The 12,432-nt window shown below is 53.2% G+C and overlaps 4 protein-coding genes across 4 annotated transcripts; 3 read left to right on the forward strand and 1 right to left on the reverse strand.

Annotated features, from left to right (window-relative positions):
* Positions 1-741: 741 nt before the first annotated feature.
* Positions 742-4,898, forward strand: BDW70DRAFT_75469 (uncharacterized protein). The gene is made up of 5 exons (XM_073744771.1): positions 742-1,063; positions 1,881-2,142; positions 2,283-3,338; positions 3,682-4,398; positions 4,498-4,898. Exons 1-5 carry the CDS (start codon positions 989-991, stop codon positions 4,689-4,691), a joined length of 2,304 nt encoding a protein of 767 aa, XP_073594563.1. The 5' UTR covers positions 742-988; the 3' UTR covers positions 4,692-4,898.
* A 934-nt stretch (positions 4,899-5,832) lies between these two features.
* Positions 5,833-9,174, forward strand: bgt3 (putative cell wall glucanase). The gene is made up of 3 exons (XM_073737326.1): positions 5,833-6,240; positions 6,299-8,313; positions 8,386-9,174. The coding sequence occupies exons 2-3, from the start codon at positions 6,509-6,511 to the stop codon at positions 8,528-8,530; spliced, it is 1,950 nt and encodes a 649-aa protein (XP_073594564.1). The 5' UTR covers positions 5,833-6,240; positions 6,299-6,508; the 3' UTR covers positions 8,531-9,174.
* A 43-nt stretch (positions 9,175-9,217) lies between these two features.
* BDW70DRAFT_161267 (SRR1 family protein) lies at positions 9,218-10,267 on the reverse strand (the record flags this gene model as incomplete). The annotated part of the gene is made up of 2 exons (XM_073740955.1): positions 9,218-9,633; positions 9,697-10,267. The coding sequence occupies 2 exons, from the start codon at positions 10,265-10,267 to the stop codon at positions 9,218-9,220; spliced, it is 987 nt and encodes a 328-aa protein (XP_073594565.1).
* Positions 10,268-11,193: 926 nt separating this feature from the next.
* Positions 11,194-12,188, forward strand: BDW70DRAFT_75499 (copper acquisition factor BIM1-like domain-containing protein). The gene is made up of 3 exons (XM_073744772.1): positions 11,194-11,503; positions 11,559-11,872; positions 11,930-12,188. The coding sequence occupies exons 1-3, from the start codon at positions 11,290-11,292 to the stop codon at positions 12,134-12,136; spliced, it is 735 nt and encodes a 244-aa protein (XP_073594566.1). The 5' UTR covers positions 11,194-11,289; the 3' UTR covers positions 12,137-12,188.
* Positions 12,189-12,432: the final 244 nt, after the last annotated feature.

The raw sequence follows: 12,432 nt of genomic DNA on the forward strand, positions 1-12,432 counted from the left end.
TTCACTTGCACACTACTGCCACTACTGCTACTGTACTGTTATGGCTGCATCTCTGCTATTATAATATTCTGAAAACGATAATAATACCCAATTTATTATTATTTGTCCTCTTGGTCAAGGACCTCAAGGGGCAGTCGACTATCAGCATCATCCTGATTCTGTCTTTGCCGTCCCCCATACTCCATAGGGAACGCCGTTCTGTACCTACTGTAGCAAATATCTCCAAATATCTCCCACACAAAACCCCCCAGTTTTCAGGCTGGATACAAGATCGCTCGCGGCTCCATTTTCTTTGTCTGGTCTCCTCTTTTCCCTTTTCTTTTTCCTTTTTTCCCCCGACATCAGAAAACCTCACCTCCCGCACAAGCTTGGCTTTCGGTCCGTCCATCACTGCCACTGCGGTCTCATCTGTTGCCCAGGCTGGGTCGCTCCTCAGTTCTTCAAACTACTTGCTTGAACTGCAAATCATTTTCGGCTGGTCACCCTGGATCTAATCTCCAGCTGAGCTTCCCGGCATTCAGTCACATTTGCGCGTTCTCCTGCGTCCTGCATTTATCCCGGTCAATATTACACCACCTTCCCGCTAGTAACAAGCTCATCTTGATATCCCCACCACTCACTCTCTTTTGATTTAATTTGATTTTCTGCTCTTTCTTTTCTCTCCGTGCACCTGCACCTACGACTGCCTCCATTCCGCATCTGGGCTAGCAGTCTCTGGCCAGCCTGGATGGGTCTCCGAGCTAAATAACGACCCTGGACCCTCCACACACTCGCAGCGCACCGTTTAACAAGGCCCTCCCCCAGTCCGTTCAGGGCAACGAACCACTGCCATTTGTTCTCTGTGTTAGGATTTACTCTTGTTCTGCTGGATTTCCTGCTCTGCTCTGTTTCTTGCTGCTTTCCAGCAATCTAAGTCTTCCACTTTCGCAGCGCATGGGATGAGCTTTTGAGTTGACGAGCAACGAGTCCTCGATCCGCGAGGCCAGTCATGACTGGCGTTGTCCCGAATGACCTCGCCCATTCGTCTCTGACAAAGTACAAGGACGAGCCTGGTGATAATCCGGTAAGGTTTTGCTTTCTTTTTGCTCTTCTGCTTTGGCTACGTGCGCTGCTTTCGCCCCCATTCTTCGGCTTCATCCAAGGACATCCTGGCTCGTTTCACGTGGTCGAGACCGGGAACGACCTGTCAACAAAGACCTGGCTACAAGTCAACAACGGCGATCTCCCCCTGGATTTGACAGTGCACGGCACTCCTGTTGTAAACGGCTGCCGCTATCTTAAGCTTTGATACACGCGACTCGACCCTGGCCGTCTTGGTGCATCGGTCTCCATCTAAATTGAGGCTCCAAGGACCCGTTCTCCACTCCCTGGGGTCCTAGGAGACCCTCTGATCCGGCCTGATACTCGCCGTTTCCCGGGGAGAACAGTCTTGTGCGAGTCTCTGGCCGACGTGGACACTGGCCCTGCGCTCTGCGATTGAATGTTTCGCGAGACTGGACATGTGCAACCTCAGGAACCGCAAAGGCATGTCTTGGGCCCATTATGGTTACAATGGGATGTTGGCTCACTCTGGTCACACCTGGTGTGACTGACGTCCCTACAAGCCGTCTGGCTTTTGAGGAATGCCTGGACAAGATTCCGGTATCTGGAAATGTCAAGGCCGCACCGAGCTGCATCTATCATTCAGGCTGGAGCGGCCGTAGACACCTAGAGGATTCTTCGACGCTCATCGCGCCGCCAGATCAACCAGCTGCCCACGACCTAGGTCCGGATTTTGACAGCCGCTATCATGTGGCTGCTGGGGGCTACGCAGCCTCCCTGCTTTGCAGCTCGAGCGTTAGATGCACATATTAAAGCATTACTGACCAGTCCCATTGCAGTTGCGACAACAACACGCTATCTCTGGGCATCAAGGCTCCCAGAATCCCGGCTCAGCAAGCCTTGTTCACATCTCAAAGCAACCCGCGTCGCCTCGCCAAACTAGCACGAATCTCTCTACTGGATCATATGGTCCTCCGACTCTAGCTAACGGAGTCTTGCATCATCCACCTCCATACGGCCCACAAGCTCCAGAGCAAACCTATTATACATCGCATCAATCTTACACCACGGCGAGCGCACCGAGCCAATACCCGTCTAGCGGTAAGTGCATATGTATTATTTGTCTTACGGAGAAAAGAAAGCCCAGATAGCATATTGGCCAGTTCACGGCCGATTCCGAAACTTCCCAGTCCACATCAGTACTCAGTCATTCTAGGCCTTAGCCTCTAATTCTGTTCTAGGTCCTCAAGAAATAATGGCTACCACACAAATGCATCGACCTTATCCCCCCATATACCATACCCCCCAATCATCCTCCCCTGCTTCAGTGGCTTCCCAGCCGCACGAACATAACAGAAGCCTCTATACACAATCTCCTCAAATGACGTCGACGATATATGGCTATCAACAAGCTTTATCAGCACTCCCTGTGCAGCCATCACCGTATGGAGCACATCCATCACCTCAGCAACACCCTCTCACTACCCAGCCTTTGATGATGTCCCATCAGACTAGCACATCCCAGCTTCAACATCAGTCTTCCCAGGCGCCAACTGCCGCATTGACTAGCCCTACTACCGCCACTGTCCAGCAGGCCACCCCTTCCCAAAGGGCTCTCTTGAATCCCCCGCACCCCCCAACTTCAGCGCCCCTCCAACCAAGCAATTCCAATCATCAGAGCTCTAACATTGGGACGAGCTCTAGCGCAGCACCCGGTCCTATCCCGGCGACAACCCCTCTAGTTGTACGACAAGACAGCAATGGAGTGCAATGGATTGCCTTTGAGTACTCTCGTGACCGTGTGAAGATGGAGTACACCATTCGGTGCGATGTCGAATCCGTCAACGTGGACAATTTGTCGCAGGAATTCAAAGCAGAGAACTGCGTCTATCCCCGAGCATGCTGCAGCAAGGACCAGTACAGAGGAAATCGTCTTGTTTATGAGACAGAGTGTAATGCTGTTGGGTGGGCACTGGCGGAACTTAACGCCACATTGCGAGGGAAGCGCGGACTGATCCAACGCGCTGTCGATAGCTGGAGAAATAGCAACCAGGATCCTCGACTGCGGAGCCGGCGGGTTAGGCGAATGGCCAAGATCAATAGACGACAAGGAGCCCTTCCAGCACCGCCGCCTCAACATATGGCTCCGACAACCGGGATTCCCCCCGGGGTGTCAAGCTCTAGCATCGCACCAGTCGGCCCTCGTCCATCACTTGGACCATTATCAGCTATGGGACCGCCGCAACTACATCACCATCACGCTCAACCCGACGGGCCCGTCCATGAGGAAGCTAGCGGTATGTTCCGCCACATATGATATGCTTATTCCCTTAACACTCCAGCGTCTATGCTGGCAATATTCTATGAGCTCGTAATGTTCTTCTCACATCCCTTTCTTCTGCAATACGCGCGCAAGGTTCACCACGTTACCGGATGAGTGGACGTTTGCTATGTACTTTTATTCTTGTCCTTCTTCGTGGCGTTCCTGTCTGGTTTCTCTTTCATCCTAAGACTTACCCTCCATACTCCCACCTGTCTGCTATGTTATCATGGATGCGTATTGCCGTTTCATACCCGCATCGTGGGCGCGCCATATGCAGTTCTGTGTAGGCTAATTCTTGAATGTTGCCTTCTCTGTAGGTTCCGCCGATTTTGCGAGCGGTACCCATCGGCCGCTGCCACCTGCACCTTCTCCTAGTGGGCATTCGCCAACAGACATTCGCAACGCTCATGTTTTCCACGGATATCCTACATTCCCGCTCTCTGCCAACGCTTCGTCTGGACATCGGGGCCCATCTATCCCCCCTCTGCTTCGGGACAATGGCCTCGGGTCCTTCGGACGCAACCCAGCCGTCGCGACTTCGGGTAGGGTTGAGGAGATAGAGGATGATGAACATGACCCAAACAAAGATGACCTGTTCGGCACACTACCGGAAGGCAAGCGCCGCAAGTTTATCCTCGTCGATGACACACAGAGACCCGGCTGCCGTGTCCGCGTCAAAGTCATGCTAGACCAGGTGGACATGGACGAGATTCCCGACTCCTACCGCTTGGCTAATTCAGTGTACCCCCGTACCTACTTTCCTGTTCAGATGAAGACTCCACGGGGCCAAGTGCTTCCTGGGGACAGGTACATCAAGGACGATACCCAGATCAATGATGTTGACGATGACGAGGCGACCGTTGGGAGGACCATGGTCCCCGCTCCGCAGGTCGATGACGACAGTGAGATCGCTGTCCCTAGGATCTCCCGACGCAGGCATAGAAAGGAGGTGCTGTTAAACGACCTGGGATACCGGATGAGCTGGAGCCAGAGCAGAGTATTCTCCGGACGGATGCTCTTCCTTCAGCGGTCTTGTGAGTGCCCTTCCACGCTTTCACACTTCCCTGGCCGAACTGTGAAATTTTTCGATAAGATTGGCGCGGAATATTGTCTGAGCTAACATTGAGCTCTAGTGGATGCATACCGAAACAAAATGCGCAGCACTATGCTCGCCGCCGGCCAGGATGAAAATTCAATCCCACCACACTTCGAAATCCGGGCAGGAAAACGACGTTTCCTTGAGCGAAGGAAGCGGGCAGCTATGTCTCGCGACACCGAGCATACAGTTTCTGCATCCCAGCACGATGCCGAGGAAGTCGAGCCCTAGCCGCAGCGACTGGCTATATACCATTCCTCTCCTCGTACAACACATTCTTCAAATTATGCCGGCTTCGAATAATCCTCAATTCTTCTCACATTTGCTTGACCAGTACGAGCTCACGTGACCACGGCCGCTATGTATGATAATAGACAGACGGCAGAAAGTCGAGCGGCCAGGAGCGTTGTGTTCCCTCATGGGCGCCATTTACTCAGATGCTTGATTTTGTTCGGTGTCTGGAGAGACGGTTGGACATTGTTTCGATTACTGTTAACCATCCTGCCATACTTGACGATTCGATGTGGATGATTGATGATTACGCTTGAGAAAGGGAAGTACAGGACGGAAAGGGTGAACTACTTACCTATGTTATGACTTACGAATCTGCTTGCTTTTGCCTTTTGTATTGGATTTGTTGTCATTTCAGGGGCGTCGGTAGTTTGTTATGTTAGGTGTCGGCGCAGGGCAGCCTACTATTTTCCTCCAAGATTTATTTGCTTCGCTGTTTATTTTATCCATCTTCCTCCTCAACTGGTTGTCGAGCAATGGGGCTTGATTTTCGAAAGTTTCTATAAAGTATAATCCCTTCTGCTGCCGGGTTAGCGTCGACAGGCACCTGAGCCGGGCATCCTGGGACAGCTCATGATGTAAAGCCGAGTTTCCGGACCTGAGACATTGAGCCAGAATCTCACGCAGCAGAACTCGCTGGACGCTAGTAGAATTGCTGAGCTTCCAGAAGCGATAGGTAGTTGGCGGGTGTCTCGGGAAGATGAGTCCGGAACCATCACACGGTGCAAGTGTGGTACTTGAGCTGGGCGCCTTGAATACAGCCTTCCAGAAGACGCGTATAGGTTGCATCCATTGAAGTCATTGAAATTAGGTTGCGGGCTCTGCATGTCTCACGCTGGAATGCCATTCCTCCACGTTTGCGGTGGACTCACTGGTCTGGCTGTCTTCTCCGCTAAAAATAGCTGGCTGCGCTAGTCCCTCTGCGGAAAGACACCCACCGCCCGTGACGCCGTGGGCCGTGGGCCGTGGCATTGAATCATTGATACCGTAATTACGACGCCGTCAACAGGGTCTAAGGCGCTACCTAAGGGTTCTTAACAGGGTCTTACAGGGTCCGTACGCTGGTTGTCGGGGTCACAGCCTCCACCAAGAGCATCAACAGATTGAACTCCTAGTCCGCATGCAGTAGCAAATCGATCGAGCCAGTTCTTTCTCCGCTTCCTTTATCCAACTTGGCTTCTTCCCCATCACTCCTCTTCAGCTCTATCCTCGACTTTTCTTCTCTTGCGAGATCGAGATCGCGGTGTTCCGTCCTACCTCTCACCCGCTGAACGATCGGCCGAAAGTCAGTGCGTGCGTGCTTTATACGGAAGTCGAACTATTTCTTTCCTGGCCAATATATTAGCATTCAGCATATTAACTACGGTAATCACCTGCGAAACCGAATCAGCAACGACCATTTCCGACACCTGTTTATCTCGCCTGTTCCTGACATCTCGAACTTTCATCGTCATCTTTCACTTTAGAACCGTGGTTCTTGCTGAGCTCGGTGGGTTCAACCGACCTGGCGTTTCAGATGGTTCCAGCCCGTTGCTAACTTCGGACAGGAATTTCGTCTCCCCTCCTGCGATCCTCGTTTCGACGATCTTGTTCTTTCCTCCATCAAGCCGTCTTCTCCTTTCCTTACATGAAACTTGGCATCAGCCAACACCGCGGGATTCGAGAGTCGAGATTGACGATAGGTCCGGAGCAACAACCCACTGCGGTCGTCGTCGAATACCGATAGCCGATACGGCGGCCGATCAGAAGCATACTTCATGGGCGACCGGTCAGAGCAGTACGGCGATATTCCGCCGATTTCCTCTCAACATCGAATGCACGGATACGGGAACAACGGCGAGCCCGCGGCGATGCCGGAAGACGGACAGCAGAACTGGGGCCCTGGTCCTGGCATTGCGCACACGCATTCAATGCGGACGGCCTCAACCGCAACCCCGGGGATGGATAATTTAGGGCCTTCGGCCGTGGGAGGAGGGATTAGCGGTATCGCCCTTGGCGTTGCCAACACCCATGACCGTCAGAGTGGCATTGACGCTTTCAGGGAAGCAGACGCGACACTCGGTTATATCCCCGCTGAACGAGGTTATCATACTACCGGCGCAGATAATCCGTATGTGCCTTCACCGCCGAGCGTTGGGCCTGGGCCAGCCGGAAGCTCAGAGGGGCTGCGATCTCATGAGACTTTTGGCTCAAGCGCGGCCTTGGGCGCTGCAGGTGCGCCGGCAGGGAACTGGACACCACCGAGCGGATCCCATCACAGTTTTCTTGACGGGTCATATCAGGGTGTAGCGTCAGGGCCGTACCAGCGACATTCTGCCTACAGCGCACAGGACTATCCTGTTGACATCAACCCGGATGATATCCTTGACGATGGAGATGATGGTTTTGCGGCAGCCTCGTCCAAAAAACCTAACGCAGCTGGAGGAGCAGTCACTGGCGCTGCGGCTGGGGGTCTTTTAGGAGGCCTCTTTGGTGCAAAAAAGGCAGCCGATGTTTCTTACGATCCTGTTCCCGGCGCAGGTCTGCCATCTGTCGAAAAGTATGCTAAACCTAGACCCTCCGGTGCGAGCCGAAAACGGGGCTGGATTATAGGGGGCATATTGGCTTTCATTGTTATTGGAGCTATTGTCGGCGGCGCTGTTGGCGGCACGTTGGGCAATCGCAGGTCAGAGTCCGCATCAGAATCGTCCGAAATATCTGCAGATGATGACACGGAGACCAACGGTGATCTTGACAAGAACTCGGACGAAATCAAGTCTCTTATGGCCATGGAAGGGTTACACAAGGTGTTCCCAGGCATGGATTACACCCCCTGGGGCGTCCAACACCCGGAGTGTGACAAATGGCCGCCATCCCAGAACAACGTCACCCGTGATATGGCAGTGCTCTCGCGACTAACCAACACCGTCCGCCTCTACGGCACAGACTGCAACCAAACCGAAATGGTCCTCCACGCCATCGACCGCCTCGAACTTACAGACATGAAACTCTGGCTCGGCGTTTGGATTGACACAAACACTACCACCAACGACCGCCAGCTCTCCCAGCTCTACGACATCCTTGACAAACGCTCCGATCACTCTGTCTTCAAAGGCGCTATCATCGGCAACGAAGCCCTCTATCGCGCGGGTTCCACAAAGGAAGAAGCGCGCAAGAACATCATCGACTATATGCGCCAAGTCCGCAAGCACTTTAACGACCACAACATCAACATCAAAGTCGCAACCTCCGACCTCGGCGATAACTGGGACGAAACACTCGCAGATGCCACGGATGTCGTCATGTCGAACGTCCACCCTTTTTTTGGGGGCGTGGAGGTCAGCAAGGCAGCGGGTTGGACCTGGAGTTTTTGGAACTCACATAACGCTCCACTTACACAGGGGACGAGCAAGGGCAATATCATTGCCGAGGTTGGCTGGCCCAGCGGTGGGGGAAACGATTGCGGCGACGGCGCCAACTGCAAGGATGATACCTCTGGTGCTGTGGCGGGTGTCAAGCAGATGAACCAGTTTATGGCAGACTGGGTCTGTCCGGCGCTGGAGAATGGGACGGATTATTTCTGGTACGCTTCATCCATCCACCTACCATGCATCCCATCAATCCTTGGACTCATTAGTACTAACAGGAGTTACAGGTTCGAGGCCTTTGACGAGCCCTGGAAAGTGAAATTCAACAAAGGTGATGAGCAGTGGGAAGACAAATGGGGTCTCATGGACCCTGGTCGCAAACTGAAGCCTGGGATCGAAATCCCGGATTGTGGTGGCAAGACGGCTACATAGCACATCCGGGTCTTTTGCAGACTTCTTTCTGCTTCGGGCAAATGCGATCCATTATCATGACATCTTTCTTCTTTTATGATCACTGTACCTTCCCGTGTGTTATTTTTCTTCTGTATACATGAGTCTTCTAACGTACAAATGACTGACGATCTGGTTGCTGCTCTCCCTCTCTCTGTGTGTCTATCTGATTATTCCAATTTTGGCGATTATGTTGCTCTCATTTCTCGGACCATGGATTGCTTGTTGACTATTTGTGACCGGCTGCGGTATTTCCTCTGTATTTTCTCCGTCTGCTCGGGGCTTATTGCACCGACCTCCATTGTTGGTTGCGCGCTTGGCTTGCCATGTATATAGTATATTACACAGCTCCACTCGATTCAGGTGTCCTAATACAACCGGTGTTGTTTCAATTTGACGGTCTCGGGTCCAATCGGTCGATCGGGCTGTCCTGAATTGAGCTGGGTCCCTGCTCGATTGAATACCGGTCTCCCGCTCCCTCATGGCTGTCACAGTGCATCGTTTGGCATGACGTACCCGAGTGGCTGGCTGCGGCGGACCAAGGTATAATATAGCACTCCTCGCCTTACCTAGTACAACAATCCCTGACCGGCAGGTCCAGTATGCACGTCATGGTTTATGGTAACAAAGTTCTCGAAAGAACCTGTTCACCATACATACGCTGTAGTCCTATCCCTCAGCTACCCCCTCTTGATTTCTACTGGAAACCCCATCTTGCTTCTCTGCCCCCGGACGCGGGAAATATATCCTCATTCCCCAGAACGCCGTCTCAAGCTCCGCAAACTCCTTCAGTCTTACCGACTCTCTCCTCTCCACAAACCGCCTCACAACATCCGACTCGATATCCTCTAGCGGCCCGCCGACCACAATCGCCGGATCGTGCGCAAGAAGGAGCTCAAGATGACGCCGTTCTGCCCCTGGACAAAAAAGGAGGGTTTTCGGCGTCACTTTCTGGAAGGCGCCGGGGTGCGCGAGGACGGTTATCTTCAGCTCGTTGAGTAGAGTTTCGTCGTGGGTGTTGAAGACGGGATCTTGCGCGTAAGCCCCGATTCCGGGGTTGGGGTTCTGCGTCGAGGTGCTTTCTCCTAGCAGTCATTCAGGAGTTAGAGGTTTGCCTTCAATTTTAGATCCAGGGCAGAGGAACGAACCAAGCCATTCCAGGATACTCGCCAATGCAGCGAGCTGGTACATCGAGACGGCGCGACGATCGACCCAACCGCCCCGCAGGAAACCACTGGGACTTCCCAGACCGATGCAGACAATTGAGATGCCATTATTGCCCTGATCTTCGTCTTTATCCTTGACCTCTTCTTTGTCGTCGCCGTCGCCGTCGCCGTCACTGTCGCTGTTGCTGTTGCTTCCACGCTCCGCCAGCAAGGAGGGCATCCCGCGCCTGAGGCCCTCAACAACACAACCCCAGGTCACGGACTCCTCCCATCGCTGTTTATATAATCCAAGCTGCCGCTGGAGGTCGGACAGTGTAGTCTTTTGTGGTGCTTCGGCGGGGACGAGCTCCTCGGCTACTTCTTCTTTCTCGACATCATTCTCTAGACCATTGCGGTTCCCAGTCGAACTCGAGCTTGGATTCGGGTTTCGGCTCGGCTGTCGGATGCGGCGAGCGTGTTTGTTCGTTGTGACGTGCGTCCAGCCGGAGTCGTCTGTGACTTGGAGGCGCTTGTTCTGCGACGGGGAGGGTTTTTTGCGGCAGCTGTGGGGCATATTGTCTCCTTCTGGAAGAGGGAGACAGTAGACTTGGGGGAGATGGATGGGTGAGATTGAGCGCGATTGGTTTAGAGACCGTAATGTGGCGGTGGATGCATCCTGTTGGCCGTGGGCGGTGGTGTATAGAGGAGTTTGTGTGCCTGTGGTGAGCGTTGGCGAGTGTGATGTTTTGCTTGATAGTGATAAGCTCGCAGGCTTGTGGGGAAGGCGGCTAGCGAGGGGCCGCCATTAGAGGGAGACGAGACACTCGAGACCATCGTTTATGCTGCTTTCTGGAGTCGCAGACAAGCCAATTCTCATTAACTCTTGATATTAATCCAGGAATGGTGCTGACGCTCATTTGGTATACCTTTCGTTCGCCAATACTACACCACTCACATCGCCTCTGTAAGCGCCCGGTCTGATCTCCGTCTACTTAGTCCCAATGGGCGCTTGCAGCAGGCTTTCCTTGACCAATCAGAACTCTCCAAGCAGGTCTGGAAGGTGATGCGCGTGCATGCTAGGCCTCTTGGACTCTACTCTTTGGCCAATCTCCCTCTCGTTCTCGCACTTCCCCCTCCAAGGCGTGCAACCAATGGCTTTATTGCCGACCACCTGCTTGCAACCGGCCAAGCAAACCTCCTCAGCATTTCGAACCGCAGTGCGGTGCCCCCTGTCGTCGCCTGCAGGCCTGTCACATCGTGATCTCCGCTCTCACTCGTCCAGCGCTCACTGCAGTCCCCCGCTAAGCCTGGCTTCAAAGGCCCATCAGACAATGGCGGCGGTGCCTCAAAAGCGCGGCCAGCCCGTCTCACCTGGGCTCGTCTCCGTTTTGTCTTGTCCTTGACCTTCTGCCGTCTGCATTGTCCGAAGCTTGTTTCGTTTCGGATCGAGGATGATCTGTATCGCTCGCATCGAGTGAGCTCTTTCTCGTCCGGTTATTCTAGGCAAAACAGCGTACAGTGTCCTGGTCTCTCGAAGGCCTGACCGAAATTCAGTTGACTCTCCTCGGCTCTTCGTACTGCTATAGACCTCGCAACATGCTACTGTCAACGTCGCCGTCACAATGGCTCGCCGCGGCCATGCTTTGCATCGGCCTGGTGAATGCTCATACCGTTATCGTCTACCCTGGATACAGAGGCAATAACCTACACACGACTGGGACGGTTGAGGGAGCTGACGGTCTCGGTGTTGCGTGGAGCAGCGACAATGAAACTTTGATCTATCCATATGGAATGCAATGGACTTATCCTTGTATGTCAACACTGTATTCTGTCGATCTGATAACAGTTTGTGCTGATATCCCTAGGCGGCGGCATGCCCACGTCAGAGAATCGAACGAAATGGCCGGTGCAAGGGGGCGCCGTATCCTTCCAACCAGGCTGGTTTCAGGGCCATTCGCGAGCTCAGATCTATATCAACATTGGGCTGGGCACTGTGCCGCCGAATATGAGCCACCCCATGATCACGCCCTTCGAGATCGTCGGCCCAGACAACGACCCCTACCCCGGCACAATCTGTCTTCCTCAAGTCAAGCTGCCGGCCGGAATCGAAGTCCAGGTGGGGGATAACGCGACGATCCAGGTGATTGAGCTTGCTCAGCATGGAGCGGCTTTGTATAATGCAAGTCATGCCCTTTCTTTTCCCTAGTGCTCGCTACAAGGTCTAATGCGGCTTTAGTGCGCGGACATCACCTTCGCCGAACCCGAGGATGTCGCCGAAGTCAACTCCACAAACTGCTTCAATTCGTCACACATCTCCTTCGAGACAATTTTTACTACTTCCTCCCTAGAAAATGCCGGACTCGAAGCTGTCACGGTGCCGTCCCTCCTCACTGCCGTCGTTCCTACGTTCCTAGGCATCGCATACGGCCTTCTGATGGCGTAGATTTACACCTCACCACATCCTCACCGTCACGATTGCACCTACATTTATACCCACACTTACATCCACTCAGAAGTACATACCTCGCTGACTGGTTGACTGGTCAATCAGCAGTGGCAATCTGACGATGAACAAAATGAGCTCGCGTTTTCCATGTCGTTGGATTGGCTTGATGATATATTGGCGTTGGGGATATCGTATCGCAGCACATCATCACCCGGACTCACTGACGGCTGCTGTATATACTTCTGCACATGCTTAATACCTTGGTTTACCATAAATTCCTTCACTAGTGGAAT

This window comes from Aspergillus foveolatus (genome assembly GCF_047715535.1).
Source record: "Aspergillus foveolatus strain CBS 279.81 unplaced genomic scaffold BDW70scaffold_35, whole genome shotgun sequence".
In the NCBI taxonomy this organism is placed as follows: domain Eukaryota; kingdom Fungi; phylum Ascomycota; class Eurotiomycetes; order Eurotiales; family Aspergillaceae; genus Aspergillus; species Aspergillus foveolatus.

What these genes read in the sequence shown, in the direction of transcription:
- BDW70DRAFT_75469 (XM_073744771.1), top strand. Translation starts at nt 989, where the DNA reads ATGACTGGCGTTGTCCCGAATGACCTCGCCCATTCGTCTCTGACAAAG. An exon ending in GAGCCAATACCCGTCTAGCG is followed by an intron (nt 2,143 to 2,282) that starts GTAAGTGCATAT and finishes ATTCTGTTCTAG; the next exon opens with GTCCTCAAGAAATAATGGCT. An exon ending in CGTCCATGAGGAAGCTAGCG is followed by an intron (nt 3,339 to 3,681) that starts GTATGTTCCGCC and finishes CCTTCTCTGTAG; the next exon opens with GTTCCGCCGATTTTGCGAGC.
- bgt3 (XM_073737326.1), top strand. Translation starts at nt 6,509, where the DNA reads ATGGGCGACCGGTCAGAGCAGTACGGCGATATTCCGCCGATTTCCTCT. An exon ending in AATGGGACGGATTATTTCTG is followed by an intron (nt 8,314 to 8,385) that starts GTACGCTTCATC and finishes CAGGAGTTACAG; the next exon opens with GTTCGAGGCCTTTGACGAGC.
- BDW70DRAFT_75499 (XM_073744772.1), top strand. Translation starts at nt 11,290, where the DNA reads ATGCTACTGTCAACGTCGCCGTCACAATGGCTCGCCGCGGCCATGCTT. An exon ending in AATGCAATGGACTTATCCTT is followed by an intron (nt 11,504 to 11,558) that starts GTATGTCAACAC and finishes TGATATCCCTAG; the next exon opens with GCGGCGGCATGCCCACGTCA. An exon ending in ATGGAGCGGCTTTGTATAAT is followed by an intron (nt 11,873 to 11,929) that starts GCAAGTCATGCC and finishes ATGCGGCTTTAG; the next exon opens with TGCGCGGACATCACCTTCGC.